This window comes from Salvelinus alpinus, chromosome 7 (genome assembly GCF_045679555.1).
Source record: "Salvelinus alpinus chromosome 7, SLU_Salpinus.1, whole genome shotgun sequence".
In the NCBI taxonomy this organism is placed as follows: Eukaryota; Metazoa; Chordata; class Actinopteri; order Salmoniformes; family Salmonidae; genus Salvelinus; species Salvelinus alpinus.
The window spans coordinates 11,264,479-11,284,288 of record NC_092092.1 but is presented as its reverse complement, the minus strand read 5'-3'; the positions used below and the strand labels follow the sequence as shown (position 1 = coordinate 11,284,288).

At 39.5% G+C, this 19,810-nt stretch overlaps 1 protein-coding gene across 1 annotated transcript in view; it reads left to right on the top strand.

Moving 5' to 3' along the window:
• LOC139580473 (CUB and sushi domain-containing protein 1-like) overlaps window positions 1-19,810 on the top strand; it is a 451,300-nt gene that overhangs the window by 104,085 nt on the left and 327,405 nt on the right. Inside the window, exon 2 of the mRNA XM_071409207.1 lies at window positions 17,602-17,818. Coding sequence (XP_071265308.1) covers window positions 17,602-17,818 — 217 coding nt within the window. The remainder of the gene's footprint in view (window positions 1-17,601; window positions 17,819-19,810) is intronic.

Genomic DNA, 19,810 nt, shown 5'->3' with positions numbered 1-19,810 from the left:
CAATGCTACTATTGCACCTGCTTGCACTCACCTTAGCTGTCCACATCACTCACATGTTAACTTGGTGGGCGCTCTACCTCGCAGCAGCACACTGCACTCCAATGATCCTATCATACATCCTGCCAGTGAGAGCACTAAGGCCCCCGGGGACTCTTGTGTGAGGCCTGTTCCTTCTTCTAGCCCACCACATATGGTTGGGAAATAGTTTGTATGAAAAAATATATATATATAATAATTGTATGATAATTTGGCTAAATTATGATAAATTTAGTCTAAGATTTTGGCCACAAAGTGCTTATTAGAGGGTATATGGTTTATTTGTCAGACCAGTGTTGATGTGTAAACAAGGCTTTTAATTAGGCTAGAGAAGGCTAAAGAGCCTGAGAGGAAACAGAGGCTCAATTCAGAGATCTCTCTAACATAGCCTATACCCTCTGGGAAATACTTCAATTAAAGTGCAAGCTACCACCGTTTTATGACATCCAGTACCAACATGGGGAAGTATTGAGGATTTTAAAAGTTTTGGATATAAAAGAATACTGTGCCATTAACTAGCTAAAAAAGACAACGCCAGTCCAATGTAATACAAATAGCGTAGCTGCTAGTAGAAAGAGTTCTATGCCGTAGTGACCAGATCCACTTTTCACCACCACCATGATTAAGCCACTGTAAATAACATCACGCTGTTTGCTTAGTGAGTACCACTTCCTCCTGATTCGGCTCTGTCACGTTCTGACCTTAGTTCCTTTTTTATGTCTTTATTTTAGTTGGTCAGGGCGTGAGTTGGGGTGGGCATTCTATGTTGTTTTTCTATGTTTTGTTCTGATATTTCTATGTGTTTGGCCTAGTATGGCAGGTGTCAGTCGTTGTCCCTGATTGGGAGCCATATTTAGGTAGCCTGTTTTCTATTGTGTTTTGTGGGTGGTTGTTTCCTGTGTTAGTACCATACGGGACTGTTTCGGTTGTTTGTTTGTACTTTTGTTATTTTGTTCAGTGTTCTGTTGATTTATTAAATATCTCATTATGGACACTTACCACGCTGCACATTGGTCCGATCCTTGCTACTCCTCCTCAGACGAAGAGGAAATCTGTTACAGGCTCACACAAGGCTCGAACCCAGAACCTCTGCCTTGTTAGCACACGTAACCTTCCTGCTGAAGCGTCTTACCAGTCGGCGCTACATGAACAGTTACCTACTCGCTGGCGCAGGTGGGGACACTTCAGGCTGAGGAGTAAGCTTCACACATCCCCATGTGCTACACCAGCAAAAAAAACTATGTAACAACGTCCTTGTGACTTCCGCGGGCTTTGTGTACCAATGCATGGCTGGAACCCCTATTTTAACCAATCAAAATGCAAGGCCGAAACTAACCGTTTTATAATGCACATTGAATTCAGGTGGGTCACCGATCCAAACATTGATTGCAGGGGTCTATGCCTGTAGGGTAGATTTAACAAATTCGAGTACACAGCTCTGCAGAGACCATTAAAAACTATGACAGAACATTCATCTCAGTTCTCATCTCAAAGCCACAGTTGTAGGCGTTAACAGAATTTTCTATATTTGATTGAGAGCTGACTGCTCCCCGGAGAGTGATGAATAACCCGTTACTTAGACATTGGATTAAAATTAAGAATGACAAGGTCAAAGGTGAAGACTCGAAAGAGACTATGAGAAATCATTTAGCAGAGAGAATTCTAAAGTGTTCCAACATAGTCCATGCCGAATCATCTACTTTCCAACATACAGGTCATTCAGCTGCAGGCAAATCCAAACCAAATCATCTACTTTAACAGGAAGAGAAACATTTGACGTGGAGGGTGTTTCTGTCTTTTACATGTTTGGTTTTAATTTCATTTCCTATCCTTGTGTTTGTGGTGATCTCTCTCTCTAAGGGATGAGGGTGTCATTATTTATATATGTATGCAGGGGACGGGGGACATGTCCCCCCCCACATTCTAAAATTGCATAATTGTCCCCCCCAGTTTGATCATTTATCAAAACGAGGCAACGGTATGCTTTAGGACCATGCAGACGGTTCCGAGTGGTCGGCTAGGCTGTGTTTGTCCGACTGGATAAAAAAAAACAAAGTTGCGCCCCTGCATGTACGCTAGATCATGTAATGGCATGAAACAGTTTCATATTCAAATAATGCAATACATGGATGGAAGGAGGAGGAAGAAGAATGGAGTTTGAACAATGGAATGAGGATGTCATTAAATGGACACCGGATTGAGTCTATAGAGGATCTGATGGGATCACATGCATGGGGAAAGGGAATATGCCTTTAAAGGGATTGAATTGATAAAAAATACATTGATATATTAACATAATATGAACAGCCTTTCACAACCATGCTACTCTATTATCAAATGTAATAGATCACAATAGAAATGTGCCAGCTAACTAGGAAGTTTATCTCAATTAAATGCATTATTCATCAAAATCAAATGTACTGGAGACTATTGTCAAACAAAGTTGTTGTAATTATGGTGAGTGTTATGGAATGACACTGCTCCATACTTTTTTTAAAATGGTGTTATCCATAGTAATAAGGGAGTTATTTGAAGTGCATGTATTTCTGTCAGTGGATACATTTTCTAAAGATACAGCTTTATAAAGACCTTTACATATATTTGTCTCAAGATGTAAACAAGGCTAATACGTCTGTTAAAGATACAAACACAAACTCTGAACTTGTCTGACATTTTTTTATGCATTTATACTACATGGATGATTTCAGAATTTATGCAAATATTTGATGAGACTGGTGGTGTTATTTGTAAGATGGAGGACAACAACATGGCATACATACAGACAGAGGTATTAACACTGGGAACTCACTTCTGACAAAGCAAAAGACAAATGCATGGCCCCTCCCCATAGCATTAACGCTAGCCTTATCAACAAACATCATCTATAATTTCCTGTTTAGTTGGAAATTAACATCTTTGTCGCCTTATGCAATAGCATTAGCATGTTGATTATAATCTCGGCGATGAGCTAAACTATGTCATTGGACTCAGCAAATGGGCCGGCCACACAGTGTACATTATGCCCAGTATAAATGGAATGAAGCCAATTTAAATATACTCATGACTTAGATTACACATTTGTGTTAGTGATGGTAATTTTACAGAGGATGATAGTAATCATACTGCATTGGCTCAAGCTTCTTACCACTGCTATTGTTTTTGTAGGCATCTTCAATTTGAATGTGTGAGTTGATAAATGCATCCTACTATCAGTAGCGTGCCGTGGGCCTGGCGCCTGGGCCTTCAGTGAGGTCCTACACAGTCCCACCCGAATTAATCCACCTGTTATTACCATCATTTAGATGCCATGGCTCTAGACACTATACATTTAGACAGAAACGCAGTATAACCAGGCGTTGCGTCACCTTGAAATTGACATTTTTTTCAGAGAATTGCAGGGGAAGAGTACAATACAGTACAGTTCAACTAATAGGCAAGAACATAGTCGAGTGCAACAGAGTTATATTAATATTCTTCTTCTATCCATTTCTGGTCCACAAACTTTGAGCTTTAAGTCCCCCAAAAAATAAATACAGTGTGTTCACTAAACAGTGCATTGTCGCACCCAAAGCAGTTTCACCGTGATGATAAAGACACATAACTATTCACTGAAAATAAAAGAAAACAAATAATTTGCAACATAGGCTATTTGCCATTTTATTTTGTTAATATATAGGCTATTTAATATTAACGAAATAAAATGCGAAACATACATACACATTTAATAAAAAATAACATGCATTGTATGCCTACTCACCAAAGACTGATTATTAGACAGTTGCGTGCGCTTAGGGGATCGTGAGAAAAATGCTGCAAGGCCATTGAGGTTGGCAAAGAAGACCTTGCATTCTTTAAGCTTTGAGGCTCCTTGAGTCAGTACTAAATTTAGTCGATGTGCATAGCAGTGAATGAATAAGGCCATCGGTGCCCTCTCCTTAACTTTAGCCTGCACCCCATTGAGTCCAGATGCCATGACTGCTGCGCCATCAAAACACTGTGCCACAACTTTATCCAGACTGCATTCATTTTCCTCCAAGAAACGGAAAATAAGAGCGGCAATGTCATCAGCTCGCTTGCCGCTTGTCACATCTTCAAACCGGATAAATCGCTCCTTGACTCCCGTGTCCGTCACATAACGCAGGACGAGTGAGAGCTGTAGCTCCACTCTGGTGTCCCCAAACGTTTTCAAAAGCACCATTGCTTGTAAGTGCCCAGGCGTACTTTGGTGTCTCGTTGCTGCCTTGGTTAGACAACTCAAGTTTGCAAAGCCAGTGTGGCTCCAAACACCAAATCGATCACTTGCAAATAATAGGCATTCCCAGCAGTACAGTTTGCAGTGCTTCTCGGAGCCTGTGAGCCATTGACAGCGCTCATAGTTGAAACTTTGAAAGTGGCGAACGAACGAACCCCTTTCCCGCCTGTGACAGGCTTTGTGGCGTCGGGCGACCTCTCCTTACAATGTCTAACTTTTCTTGAAAAGTTCGTCTTGAGAATGGCGTTATAATTATATCCTCGACCAAATCGATATCTTCTCCTCCTTCCGCCATTGTGGGTTCAAAAAACAGTTTAGGTAGTACGCGAATTAATTCGTTTATCAAATTCAGTTTCCTAGATCTGCATAGACCTGCCCATAGGACCTGCCTCTCAATATTGGTAATCCAATCAAAAGACGTGGACGCCCTACGCCTGCTAGCTGGCTCCTGTGTAACACTGGAGCCAGCCAGCAGGCGTACAATAGCCAACTCTAAAGCTGATTGGTTGACACAAAATTTTAATTTCCATTCACTTTAAGCTACAAGCGCCTGCACTGTTGATTCTGAAGGCCTAAGAGCAGATTTTAGACCCCTGGCAACACATGATGGCTGAATATGATTGGATAAAAGATCTAACATAAAGACCAGCCCTCCAAATCTCAACCTGGGGCTGGAAGCAGTGCAACCAAGAGGAAAGCTATGAAATGAAGAGTATACTCTTACTCTGGGGAATAATTTAATACATATTTGTGGGAAAATATATTTTAAAAAAAATTATATTCTGATGATGTTTAGGCCAGAAGAGAAGGCCTTGCAGGCCCTGACGGCCCACCACTGCCTACTATCATACATGCATAGTTGTGGTTCAGTTTATTTAGTTATGACGTCATACTGATGGATTTACCTTAAGACTGGTTGATTATTTTGTGTCATTCTAATGGTTTGATGTTTCAGATGACCTGAAGTCATCCTAAAAGGAGTCAGCAGGCATGCCAGAAAAAGCCTCTTCATTTTGTTCTCCTTTCTGCCTCATCCTTGTGATAATGGCATAATGGCATAATGTGATAAATCATAATGTCATAATGTCATCATGTGATAAATCATAGTGTCATAATATTATCAATCCTGATGTGATAATGTGCTAGTCATAATGTGATCATGTCAAATTGTCATAATGTGATAATGTCATAATATGATAATGTCACAATGTGAAAAAGCATTTCTTGATGAATTTTCTAATTCTCTCAATGATAACAGAGCTAGCTATTTATGTTTGGATACTCCTATACAATCTATTTTGGAAGTTTTGAGTGAAGATTAAAGGGGCAATCAGCAACTGAAACAATAGCAAAGCATAATCCCCGCCCCTGTTTTGCTAACAAGCTGAGGGACGAGGCTTGAGATATGTAACCTCTCTCAAATTCATAGACAGAGCAATGGATGAACTGACCATCCATGATATCAACATGATAGTTTTAACCATGTTTTGAGGCATGTGTTTGACTAGATTTACTTTGTTTATAAACATGGGATGTAAACAAGATAATATTTAGGGTTCTGATTGGTTATGACAGTTGAACTCATGAGGCATTCATAAGTTGTATTTTTCAAGACTCGATGGGTACATACCATTAATTTATACGTCCAAAAATGGATGTAGCAATTGCAGATTGCCTCTTTAATAAAGTCTGTAGTATTACTAAAAATGTTCAATACAATAGCTGATGATTGAGTTGAGCATACAAAAGTATGGATCAAAGGGCCAGGGGTGATAGCATTCTTCCTCCATTTGGTGTAATGTTTACAAAGATCCAGACTTTATAAATGCCTTAGTGTTATATAGCTGTAAATGATATTATTCTGGCCTAGTTAATGGATGACCTATTTATCTTATACAGTATCATTACCATTTGCTGGGTCTATGTCCAGACTTTACAGTCACAGTGTGACGCATATCCTCTAATAAAACAAAGTCAAACGTGGCTCTCTAACAAACTTGGCCAAGAAATGATGCATTGCTCTTCAGGCAATAGGCATTGCAGGCTTTTAACAATACATCATTATTCATCTTGCCAACAATTTGTTTATCAGCTCTCTTCCAGTTTCTGAGAAATTATGAGGGAGGGCTTGAAGTTGTGGCTGATAAGGCTGAGAGATACAATGGTACGAAGACGTGACTTGTATGTGAACTTAGTGAGTGAAAATTCCTCTGTGAAACAGTGAAGTGATCTAGAGCAGTATCGTTTAGTATCAAACACAATCAGTCTTATGAAGATGAACACTAACATATTTAAGCTTGAATCTTGTCTCATAACACTTTGTTGAGGAATAAGGCAAAGAATACTTGCTATCTTTTAAATTGCATGTAATGTCAAAAGAAAATCTGTGGCTACGCCAGTACAGTCAACCTTTTCATCTAACCTTTGTGTACAATAGAACAATGTCTTTGGAGGGATATCACTTTGGTAGAAGTGCAAAGACATGTGCCACTGGGTCATATGCCAAGGTGTGACATATAGCTGGCAGTGCCCTGAGCTGAGTCAGTATGTGTTTAACCTGTTTTCAGGAGGTTCTAGCTTGTAGAACAATTTGTTATCATTGAATCGACATGAGACAGACCTGTGACCTCTGTTGTCAACTTCACATATGACGTTCTGTTCTGCTAGCATGCAACCCAGCGTGAAACAGCATTCACCTACAGCTAAACTCGCTCGGCCAAAGTTACATGTAGACTAATATGAAACTATGGAGTCTGGTGACGCGATACTAACTTACAGCTAACAATGTGAAACAACGGCTGGAAATGTAGAATGTTCCTGGTTGTGCACAGTACAGTATGTCATAAATCATGTCTGAAATAAGTGTGGTAACAAAAACACTATTCTATCACTCTCCATGGAATTTAAGATATACTGTAGTATCGTTTTAGATGATTACAACTACATTATTTGATTTTGTAAAACTACAATAAAGCAAAATTAAATAAAGGTTAAATAAAAATAAATAAATTAAAAAGTACCTGCCTCGCCTCAGCAGGCCCAAATGTCCAGGCTCAAATGCCTCTGTACTCCAAATCAGCAAAATCAGGACTGCTTACAACTGACATCCACAAATTCATGCTGACCAAAAAACATTGTCCCCCCCCAAACCCCCTCTGCACTGTTTTGAATTTTGTGAACAGCAAACCTTATTTATTCATAGTCTCTTTGATTTACATTAAGCTTGTCACCTTGGAAACCTTGAATTGATCAGTTGGAGAAGGCTGATGGTATCAGTGCAAGCAGGGTTTGCAGGTAAAAAATGCCTGCATTTGTCTGGAAGGTGTCATCTCCTGTGATATGTGCTCTTGGTTCCTTTCACGGTTGCCATGGTGATTATTTAAGTCCAACCTACTATCAACAAACCTTTTAAATCTATGGACTGGGAGAATCCTTCATTTTCCTTTTTTTCCACTCTGTAACTGAATGTAAACAATGCATCAAAAGATACATTATTTTATCCCTGCTCTGGCTCCTGATATGCATTGTTCATGTGTTCCTTACAGATTGTGATTTTGTGCTACTGTTATTTATAGTATGTGTGTGGGTGTGTAAAAATATGACTGAAAATGCACTGCATGGAGAGAGACAGCAGACATGGTTAATGTTATTTAAATAGGAAGTGTAGTTAAATCATTACTGTGCAGCTATAACTATAACTCATAAGCTTCTTGTTTTTTATATATATTTATACATATACATAGACACAGTACCAGTCAAAGGTTTGGACACACCTACTCATTCAAGGGTTTTTCTTTATTTTTACTATTTTCTACATTGTATAATTGTAAAGGCAGCCTTCCCTCTCTTCACTAGAAGAGGGGGTGAAACAGGGATCGGACCAACACGCAGCGTAGCCAGTGCTCAACATGTTTAATTAAACGAAAACAGTGAACACTTACAACGAACAAAATAACAAAATGTGGCAAACTGAAACAGTCCTATCTGGTGCAGAACACAAACACAGAGACAGGAAACAACCACCCACAATCCCCAACACAAAACAAGCCACCTATATATGATTCTCAATCAGGGACAACGATTGACAGCTGCCTCTGATTGAGAACCATATTAGGCTGGACACAGAAACAGACGAACTAGACACACAACATAGAATTCCCACCCAGCTCACGTCCTGACCAACACTAAACAAGCAAAACACATAAGAACTCTGGTCAGGACATTACAATAATAATAGTGAAGACATCATAACTATGAAATAACACATGTTGAATCATATAGTAACCAAAAAAGTGTTAAACAAATCAAAATATTTTTTATATTTTAGATTCTTCAAAGTAGCCACCCTTTGCCTTGATGACAGCTTTGCACACTCTTGGCATTCTCTCAACCAGCTGGCATGCTTTTCCAATAGTCTTGAAGGAGTTTCCACATATGCTGGTCACTTGTTGGCTGCTTTTCCTTCACTCTGCAATCCGACTCATCCCAAACCATCTCTATTGGGTTGATGTCAAGTGATTGTGGAGGCCAGGTCATCTAATGCAGCACTCCATCACTCTCCTTGGTCAAATAGCCCTAACACAGCATGGAGTTGTGTTTTGGGTCATTGTCCTGTTGATAAACAAATGATATTCCCACTGAGCGCAAACTAGATGGGATGGCGTATTGATGCAGAATGCTGTGGTAGCCATGCTTGTTAAGTGTGCCTTGAATTCTAAATAAATCACAGACAGAGTCACCAGCAAAGCACCCCCACACCATCACACCACCTCCTCCACGCTTGATGGTGGGAACCACACATGCAGAGATCATCCGTTCACATACTCTGCGTCTCACAAAGACTTGGCGGTTGGAACAAAAATCTCAAATTTGGACTCGAGACAAAAGGACAGATATTCACCGGTCTAATTTCCATTGCTTGTGTTTTTTGGCCTAAGCAAGTCTCTTCTTCTTGTTCGTGTCCTTCAGTAGTGGTTTCTTTGCAGCTATTCGACTATGATGTTGATGTTGAGATGTGTCTGTTACTTTGAACTCTGTGAAGCATTTATTTGGGCTACAATCTGATGTTCAGTTAACTCTGATGAACTTATCCCCTGCAGCAGAGGTAACTTTCTGTCTTCCTTTCCTCTTGCGGTCCTCATGAGAACATGATGGTTTTTGCGACTGCACTTGAAGAAACTTTCAAAGTTCTTGACATTTTCTGGATTGACTGACCTTCATGTCTTAAAGTAATGAAAATGCCTTAAAGTAACGATGGACTGTCGTTTATCTTTGCTTATTTCAGCTGTTCTTGCCATAATATGGACTTGGAATTTTACCAAATAGGGCTATCTTCTGTATATCACCCCTACCTTGTCACAACACAACTGACTGTCTCAAATGCTTTAAGAACAAAATACATTTATCACGACTTCTTCCGAGGTCGATGCCTCTCCTTGTTCGGGCGATGTTTGGCGCTGAGCCATTTTTCATTTTCCATTTGTGTTGTCTTGTTTTCCCACACACCTGGTTTCATTTCCCTCATTATGTGTTGTGTATTTAGCCCCCTGTTTTCCCCCATGTCTTTGTGCGTGATTGTTTATTGTTAGGTCGGTACGTTTTTGGCTGGTTTATTCCCGGGTGCTGTTTTACCCGTGTTTAGTGGCAACCGTTATTTTGTTCGCACATTGGGTTTGTTACTTTGTGCTTTTGCATTAATTAAAGTGCGTTGTTCACTTATCTCTGCTCTCCTGCGCCTGACTTCATGCACCAGCTACACCCACCGCCTGACAACATTCCACAAATGAACTTTTAACAAGGCACATCTGTTAATTGAAATGCATTCCAGGTGACTACCTCGTGAAGCTGGTTGAGAGAATGGCAAGAGTGTTCAAAGGGCTATTAAAATTCAAAAATTTTCACAAGTTGTTCACTGTTTTCACAAGAGACAGACTGACACACATTTTCTGTTTTGACTGATCAAGGCAAAGGGTGCTACTTTGAAGAATTTCAAATATAACATTTATTTTGATTTGTTTAACACTTCTTTGGTTACTACATGATTCCATATGTGTTATTTCATAAGTCTGATGGCTTCACTATTATTCTACAATGTAGAAAATAGTAAAAATAAAGAAAAACCCTGGAATGAATAGGTGTGTCCAAACTTGGTCCACCCTTTGCTGCTATAAGAGCCTCCACTCTGCTGGGAAGGCTTTCCACAAGATGTTGGAACATTGCTGCAGGGACTTGCTTCCATTCAGCCACAAGAGCATTAGTGAGGTCGGGCACTGATGTTGAGTGATTAGGCCTGGCTCGCAGTTGGCGTTCCAATTCATTCCAAAAGTGATAGATGGGGTTGAGGTCAGGTCTCTGTGTAGGCCAGTCAAGTTCTTCCACACCGATCTCATCCAAACGTTTCTTTATGGACCTCGCTTTGTGCACTGGGGAATTGTCAAACCGTTGCCACAAAGTTTGAAGCACATAATTGTTGAGAATGTCATTATATGCTGTAGCATTAAGATTTCCCTTCACTGGAACTAAGGGGCCCAGCCCGAACCATGAAAAACAGTCCCAGTCCATTATTCCTCCTCCACCAAACTTTACAGTTGGTACTATGCATTCAGGCAGGTAACGTTCTTCTGGCATCCGCCAAACCAAGATTCGTCCGTCGGACTGCCAGATGGAGAAACGTGATTCATCACTCCAGAGAACGCGTTTCCACTGCTCAAGAGTCCAATTGCAGCAAGTTTTACACCGCTCCAGCCAACACTTGGTATTGCGCATGGTGATCTTAGACTTGTGTGCTGCTGCTCGGCCACAGAAACCAATTTCCTGAAGCTTCCGTCTAAATGTTCTTGTGCTGACGTTGCTTCCAGGGGCAGTTTGGAACTCGGTAGTGAGTGTTGCAATTGAGGATAGATGATTTTTACGCGCTATGTGCTTCAAAACTCGTTGGTTCGTTCTGTTAGCTTGTGTGGCCTACCACTTTGCGGCTGAGCCGTTGTTGCTCCTAGACGTTTCCACTTCACAATAACAGCATTTACAGTTGACCAGGGCAGCTCTAGCAGGGCAGAAATTTGGCACCTATGGCGGTGCCACATTGAAAGTCACTGAGCTCTTCAGTAGGGGCCATTCTACTGTCAATGTTTGTCTATGGAGATTGCATGGCTGTGTGCTTGATTATATACACCTGCCAGCAAAGGGTGTGGCTGAAATAGCTGAATCCACTAATTTGCACGGGTGTTCAGATACTTTTGGCCATGTATATACATCCTATGAACAAGAAGCGGATAACCTAAAAGGTAGACTAAGCGATATGCCGAAGATGCAGTATGTAAACATCATAGTGGGTCAATTTCTGTAACAACTAAGATTGTTGTAGCTCAAGGCTCACCTTCTCCGCTGTTTTGGTCCATTGGCTACCACACTAACAGCATGAAGCGAACCCTTACACATGCGCAGATACTGTGTGTGATTATTTGAGAGCAAAGTGTTGTATCTCGCTCATCTCAATATCTGTGGTGCTGCTCATGGCAACGTCATTTCTCTGGGGATTAATCTGTTAAAAATGACATAAAAATGTAATGTAAAAGATTAGCGTTTCACATTTCATAATAAAACAGTCAACAACGTCATATTTGACATTCGCGGAAGAATTTAGGAATAACAATGGTAACAATCATTGCTGCTCCCGAGTGGCGCAGCGGTCTAAGGCACTGCATCTCAGTGCTAAAGGCCTCACTACATACCCTGGTTTGATTCCAGGCTGTATCACAACTGGCCATGATTGGGAGTCCCATAGGGTGGCGCACAATTAGCCCAGCGTCGTCCGGGAAGGGTTTGGTTAGGGTAGGCCGTCATTGTAAATAATAATTTGTTCTTCTGACTTGCCTATTTAAATAAAGGTACAATTAAAATGATAATGTATGTAAGAGATAGTTTTTCTTCCTTTTTGTAAATGTCATTCACATGATTTTGTGTCAGTAAATCATAGTCCACTGTAATTGAAACATGGATTTTCAATTCTCCTGCTTTTCCAGTGACTCACAATGCTGCATCTTAACAGTGTCACAATCTTGATGTGTGATAATCAATACAATTATAGGACATCACAAGCCACTTCTTCTCAAAACACTTTAGATTGTAACACTGCAGTGTGAAACCACCCCTCTGCCTTATATGATTCTGTTTGGTTGGCTTGATGTTAGATTTGTTAGTTAGATAATCTATGGCAATTGCAATAATGGGCATTTTCTTAAATGTGTGTGGAAATGTTTGCAGGCATGGTTGCTGAAATGTTTCTCCAGCTTACAAAAGAGGCTCATTTCAAGCTTAAATTCATGTCAAAATGGCAAGGTATTCAAGAAGATTTGCTGATAATAGTAGCTGGCCATGTTATTCGTGTTCACAGTTGGTTCTGACCTTATATGAGAGGTTAGAATAACATCATTACACTTTTACAGTTAGGGTTAAGCTAAGGTTTAGAATAAGGGTTAGGGTAAAGGTTAAGGTTAGAGTCAGGGGTAGGGTTAGGGTAAAGATTAAGGTTAGAGTCAGGGGTAGGGTTAGGGTTAGGGTAAAGGTTAAGGTTAGAGTCAGGGGTAGGGTTAGGGTAAAGATTAAGGTTAGAGTCAGGGGTAGGGTTAGGGTTAGGGTAAAGGTTAAGGTTAGAGTCAGGGGTAGGGTTAGGGTAAAGATTAAGGTTAGAGTCAGGGTTAGGGTTAGGGTAAAAGTTAAGGTTAGAGTCAGGGGTAGAGTTAGGGTAAAGGTTAAGGTTAGAGTCAGGGGTAGGGTTAGGGTAAAGATTAAGGTTAGAGTCAGGGGTAGGGCTAGGGTTAGGGTAAAGGTTAAGGTTAGAGTCAGGGGTAGGGTTAGGGTAAAGATTAAGGTTAGAGTCAGGGGTAGGGTTAGGGTTAGGGTAAAGGTTAAGGTTAGAGTCAGGGGTAGGGTTAGGGTAAAGATTAAGGTTAGAGTCAGGGGTAGGGTTAGGGTTAGGGTAAAGGTTAAGGTTAGAGTCAGGGCTAGGGTTAGGGTAAAGGTTCAGGTTAGAGTCAGGGGTAGGGTTAGGGTAAAGATTAAGGTTAGAGTCAGGGCTTGGGTTAGGGTAAAGGTTAAGGTTAGGGTTAGAGTCAGGGGTAGGGTTAGGGTTAGGGTAAAGGTTAGAGTCAGGGCTAGGGTTAGGGTAAAGGTTAGAGTCAGGGCTAGGGTTAGGGTAAAGGTTAAGGTTAGAGTCAGGGCTTGGGTTAGGGTAAAGATTAAGGTTAGAGTCAGGGGTAGGGTTAGGGGTAAAGATTAAGGTTAGAGTCAGGGGTAGGGTTAGGGTAAAGGTTAAGGTTAGAGTCAGGGGTAGGGTTAGGGTTAGGGGTAAAGATTAAGGTTAGAGTCAGGGGTAGGGTTAGGGTAAAGGTTAAGGTTAGAGTCAGGGGTAGGGTTAGGGTAAAGGTTAAGGTTAGAGTCAGGGGTAGGGTTAGGGTAAAGATTAAACTTAGAGTCAGGGGTAGGGGTAGGGTAAAGGGAAATAAAATGATAAATTCAACTTCATATTCATCATCATCATCATCTACAGCACCACATCAACATAATATGTGAAAATTACGTGTTTCTATGTTTTGTAGTAAAAGAGATAGAAGATAACTGTTTCCAATGACATCATCAACCAATTGGTTGACAATTAGTAGGCAATGCCTACTCATAATTTGTTAAAATCACTTAATAATGTCATTAGGTGTTACTGGAGATGAGTTTAGGGATAGGATAAGGGTTAAGGTTCGAGTTAGGGTTAGTAGATAGTTCGTTGAAATGTTACTGATAGTCTGTAGATTGATAATTGTAATGGACTGCACCAAGGGATGACCATGAAGCCAGTGAAGTAGATAACTTATTTCAGCAGAAGTGGTCTTGTACTGATTGGTGTTTTTCTGAACGGCACAGGATGTCCCTGTTCTAACACATGCATGCTGTGATCACTTATTGGAGTGACCTCTAGAAGCATGTTTACTGTGCATTAATAAAAATAGAATTTGCCATTGCTTCTACAAGCCCCCCCCCCCCCCCAACTGGGTATTCATCAACAACCAACTGGGTATTTATCATGATGTCAGTTTTCTTTCTTTATTCATGGAGTTGTATGGCTGTTTATTCAATGCTATCTATTTCAAAAGCTGACCCCTGCTTGGTTGTTATGGAGGCAAAGTGTGGGAATTTATTGACCATCGACCACAGGTTGGCTACTGCAGTGATAATGTTAATGAATCAATACAGAGTGCTATCAGTGGCACAATTAAGGCTGTATTTCATGTTCCACACCAAGTTGTACCTCTGCAAGGGCAGCTCTACTGTCTGTCACTTCAAACTAGTGCATTAGTCTGTATTATCCTGACAAAATGAATCCCTGGTTGTGGATCTCATTAATGTTGCACTGGGGGGAAAAACAGTCTGTGGTGAAAAACAAATAAGCAATTTATAGTGCCTTTGGTAATGAATCACAGTGCACTTGCTTTTGACCTGCAAGTTATATTTGAGTTTATGATTATCAGTCATGCTAACAAATAAAAGATGATGAGAATATGCCAACACAGATGGTCCTGAACCCAAATGCCAACCTACAGTATTATAGTACAAACACAAAGTGCATTGGACCAGAATACAGATGTCTGAGGGTGTCCAGCATCAAACAAATCCAGCAGCATCTGGTTGCAGCCTGAGCATGTTTTAGGCACATTTGATGTGCTCAAAGAGTGTCAACAAATTGGAAAGATGGCATGTCCCATCTGCAGACTGTCTATTTATTTGTGTGAAATGTGGTAGAGAGACAAAATGGTTACACCGTCTCAAGCTTATTGAACTACTGTAGCCCTTTCTGTTTTATTTGTCACCAAACATTTGACAGAGTCAAGCATTTTGACAAGTGCAAACTTTTACATAGAAATATGGTATAACATGTCCCTCTTCTTCATAACAAAACGTTTTCATAAAATGCTGAATTACCAGTACCCTCTTTAACCTTCCATGTCCTTCACAGATTACTAATGTTCTGAGTAATGGTGTTTTGGCATAAAGTGATACATGTTTAACTAACAGAACAGAAAGTCATGTCTTCTACCAGACAACAGTATAATTAGTCTCATTCACCCAATATAATGGCTGTGGTTGGTAGAGTTCATGCTAAATGTTTTTTGTTGTGTGCTTCAGTTTCTATTGCTGCTTATGATTTTAGAGGTCTTCTGATTTTGTACTTTGATGGTAACATATTTATCAAAATATTGTCTCAGAAGCGTTGACAAAGCTTTGATGAGTCAGCATTTTTTTCAATCTTCATTTGTTCCCAAAAATTGTGTTCTTCTTACATATGAACAGACCTCCATGCTTTTAGTTCCATTGTTATTTATCAATGTAGAGCTCTAGACTACACAATTGTGGACTTTTTATATTTCTGACATAACAGTTCTTAGAACAACAACATGCTTCTTAGAACAACAACATGCTTCTTAGAATAATAACATGCTTCTTAGAACAACAACATGCTTTTTAGAACAACAACATGCTTCTTAGAATAATAACATGCTTCTTAGAACAACAACATGCTTCTTAGAACAACAACATGCTTCTTAGAACAACAACATGCTTCTTAGAACAACAACATGCTTCTTAGAATAATAACATGCTTCTTAGAACAACAACATGCTTCTTAGAACAACAACATGCTTCTTAGAACAACAACATGCTTCTTAGAATAATAACATGCGTCTTAGAACAACAACATGCTTCTTAGAACAACAACATGCTTCTTAGAATAATAACATGCTTCTTAGAATAATAACATGCTTCTTAGAACAACAACATGCTTCTTAGAATAATAACATGCTTCTTAGAACAACAACATGCTTCTTAGAACAACAACATGCTTCTTAGAACAACAACATGCTTCTTAAAACAACAACATGCTTCTTAGAATAATAACATGCTTCTTAGAACAACAAGATGCTTCTTAGAATAATAACATGCTTCTTAGAACAACAACATGCTTCTTAGAACAACAACATGCTTCTTAGAATAATAACATGCTTCTTAGAATAATAACATGCTTATTAGAACAACAACATGCTTCTTAGAATAATAACATGCTTCTTAGAATAATAGCATGCTTCTTAGAACAACAACATGCTTCTTAGAACAACAACATGCTTCTTAGAATAATAACATGCTTCTTAGAATAATAACATGCTTCTTAGAACAACAACATGCTTCTTAGAATAATAACATGCTTCTTAGAACAACAACATGCTTCTTAGAACAACAACATGCTTCTTAGAATAATAACATGCTTCTTAGAATAATAACATGCTTCTTAGAACAACAACATGCTTCTTAGAACAACAACATGCTTCTTAGAACAACAACATGCTCTTAGAAAACATCAACAGATATGAAATTGCGAGCAATGTTTTCCAGTGGCAGATAATCAAAAATTGTGCTAACCTTACAGCTACTCTCGTGTTTTTTCTATGAGTGGTTTTGGATTGACACAAATGTCTGCCTGGGAGTATTAGCAACAAGCATATTTAATTGAAATCATTGCTTGACATCTACATGCAGAAACACTCTATTTACTTTAAGCTAATGATTCTTGGCAAAGAATGGCAGGATTTAACCTTGTTACTCTTTCATTGCAAAGCTTGTGAGGTTGAAAGGACAATGGCATAATCTCCTTTCATCAAAGATTCTACACCTCTTTGATGAGGTATAATGACTTGGTATAATCATGCTGTGTGCAAGCGTTGTTGTGTGTGCTGTATTTCTCACCTTGGAGAACAGTTCTGAATAGTGATTGCAAGTTCTCTTTCTGCTCCAGGTAAGATTATGATTAAGGCCAATGGGTTTGGGTACCTTTTCAGTTTGGGTCCGTTAGTTAACAATACAAAATGACTCCGCTTTCATGCATACTGCTTTTCAATCATAAATAAGCCAAGATATTGGAAGGTCCCCCTATGCTGCTCACAATATGACACAGCGAGAGATGAGACATGTGAAATGGAGCACCGAGGAAAATTTACCATACATTTGCATATGTCAACATACCCAAACACATATATATTTAATGTTTGTGAAGAGAGGTTCTTGTGTTCAGGCCTGAGGCTTCCAATGGGTAATGGAAGGGGGTGCTTTGTTGTGCTACAGAAATGCTGTTTCAGTGGCATATTTGAGAACAATATATAGCTGTTTCACACCTGAGTCATGCATAATATTCCTGAATTTACAGCGTGTAAATTCTTAGATTGGTCATCTAAAAGATCCATATTATATCTTATGTCTGTCTTTGATTTTATCCTCAGGCCAAACTTGTGGTGGTGTTGCACAAGGACTAAATGGAACGATAGAGAGTCCTGGCTTTCCCCACGGCTACCCAAACTATGCCAACTGTACCTGGATCATCATCACAGGAGAACGAAACAGGATACAGTTGTCATTTCACACCTTTGCTCTTGAAGAGGACTGTGACATCGTCTCTATTTATGACGGACAACCACAGCCAGGAAACCTGAAAATGAGGTAACAGACTCTTACTTACCCACATGCATTTTTCTATGTAGGTCTACTGGGTGGTGATCTGAGAACATTTCTTAACAATGGCTTGGTTTTGTGTTCATTTGATTTTAGTGCTACTGTATTGTTGTAACATTAGTGGTTCGGTGTGGCGCTAGCAATGTCAAGTTGTCAAAATGTTGTGGTGTTACAGCCTGAATTTAAAATTGATTACATTTAGATTTCTGTCACTGGTTTAAATAGAAAAAATGAAAAAAGCTCAAATGTCTTGAGTCAAATAAGCATTCAACACCTTTGTTATGGCAAGCCTAAATAGGTTTAGGAGGAAAAATGTGCTTAACAAGTCACATAATAAGTTGAATGGACTCACTCTGTGTGCAATAAAAAATAAAATAAAAAGCATGCTTTTTGAATGACTAACTCATCTCCGTACCCCACACATACAATTATCTGTAAGGTCCCTCAGTCGAGCAGTGAATTTCAGACACAGATTCAACCACAAACACCAGGGAGGTTTTTCAATGCCTTGCAAAGAAGGGCATCTATTAGTAGATGGGTAAAATAAATAACAAAGCAGACATTGAATATTCCTTTGAACACGGTTAAGTTATTAATTAGGGACGATTCGAAATTTACAAAAAGGTTACCTGGAGGAAAATGGGGGAGGATCAGGCTTTTTCAATTTCAGTCAAAGGGGCGGTTTAGATTTTTTAAATATCGAGTCTAGAGGAGGGTCAAATAATTTGCAATTGATGAAATTTCAATATTTCTCAGTGTTTAACAATTATTTGCTTATTAAGCTATATATTGATGTGTGCCCGATGCTGCCCCTCATCTATGATTCTCCGCTGGGCACGCAATATCAATTGCACCTATAGACTATTTAGTGTGGTCTCCATAAAATAATCCATAGCCTATAGGCTATAGGCTACGAAGTGCATGCTCGGAGAAGCACAGAACAAAGTTATATTTCAAAGATAGATGCTGGGATGGAGTAAATAAAACAAGGCAGCATCACACACTGCAATGGATATTCTAACCCTGAGCTCGGCCTGCTCTGCTCTTGCTGATCAAACACGTTTTTATGTGATGCTAAACCTATGGCAGTGCTGTGTAGGGAAGGTGGAAGTTCTGTAGGTGGAAGTTCATGAGGAGAGTCAAAGTTTTTTTCCCAAAATATTTTTTTAGAACGCCTAGTCCAAAAAATGCACTCTCTTGCGTGAGGGATAGCCTATAGCCTCTGTTCTGTTCAGTTTGAGAAGGACAGCGCGAAGATGAGAAGGAGGACCGGACTATAATTAATCAATTTTGAAATCAGGCTGTAACACAACTAAATGTGGAATAAGACAAGGGGTATGAATACTTTCTGAAGGCACTGTACATGCTGACATGACAGCTTATTTCACTATATAGATTTTTGTGCTATTGTGCTACGCATTTTAGTTTTGTTGTGTTGAACATTCCTGTGTACCCACTGAACAGTTCTACTGGTGTTAAAAAGGCATTCATCCATTCCCAACTGTACTTAAAGTACCACAGTGAGTCTATCTTGCCATAAAAGAGACAATTAACTCAAAACTTCTGAAACAAGTGAACATTTGTAATGACATGCAGACTAAACAGCATCCCTGTGGTTGCCAATGTTGCACTTACCAGGTTTGAAGTATGCCGATAGGTTGGTACGGAGGGCATCCTCTAGGTATTGAAGTGAATAATGGGAACCTGCAATCAATAAAGGCAATCTCAAAATACTTGTGTTCCAAGTGAAAACGGAATAGCTTTAATTAGATGCAGAATGCTTTAAGTAACAGATGATTAACACAACTATTTGCATAAAGAGGTTGAAGATAAACTTTTGCTGCTGAAAAGTATTTTTTATTTTATTTATTCATTTTATTTAACCTTTATTTAACTAGGCAAGCCAGTTCGATTCCCTTGTATTTACCTTGGTTTCATAGTATTTACAAAGTAAATGATGTGAGTGGTAATAGAAAGTGT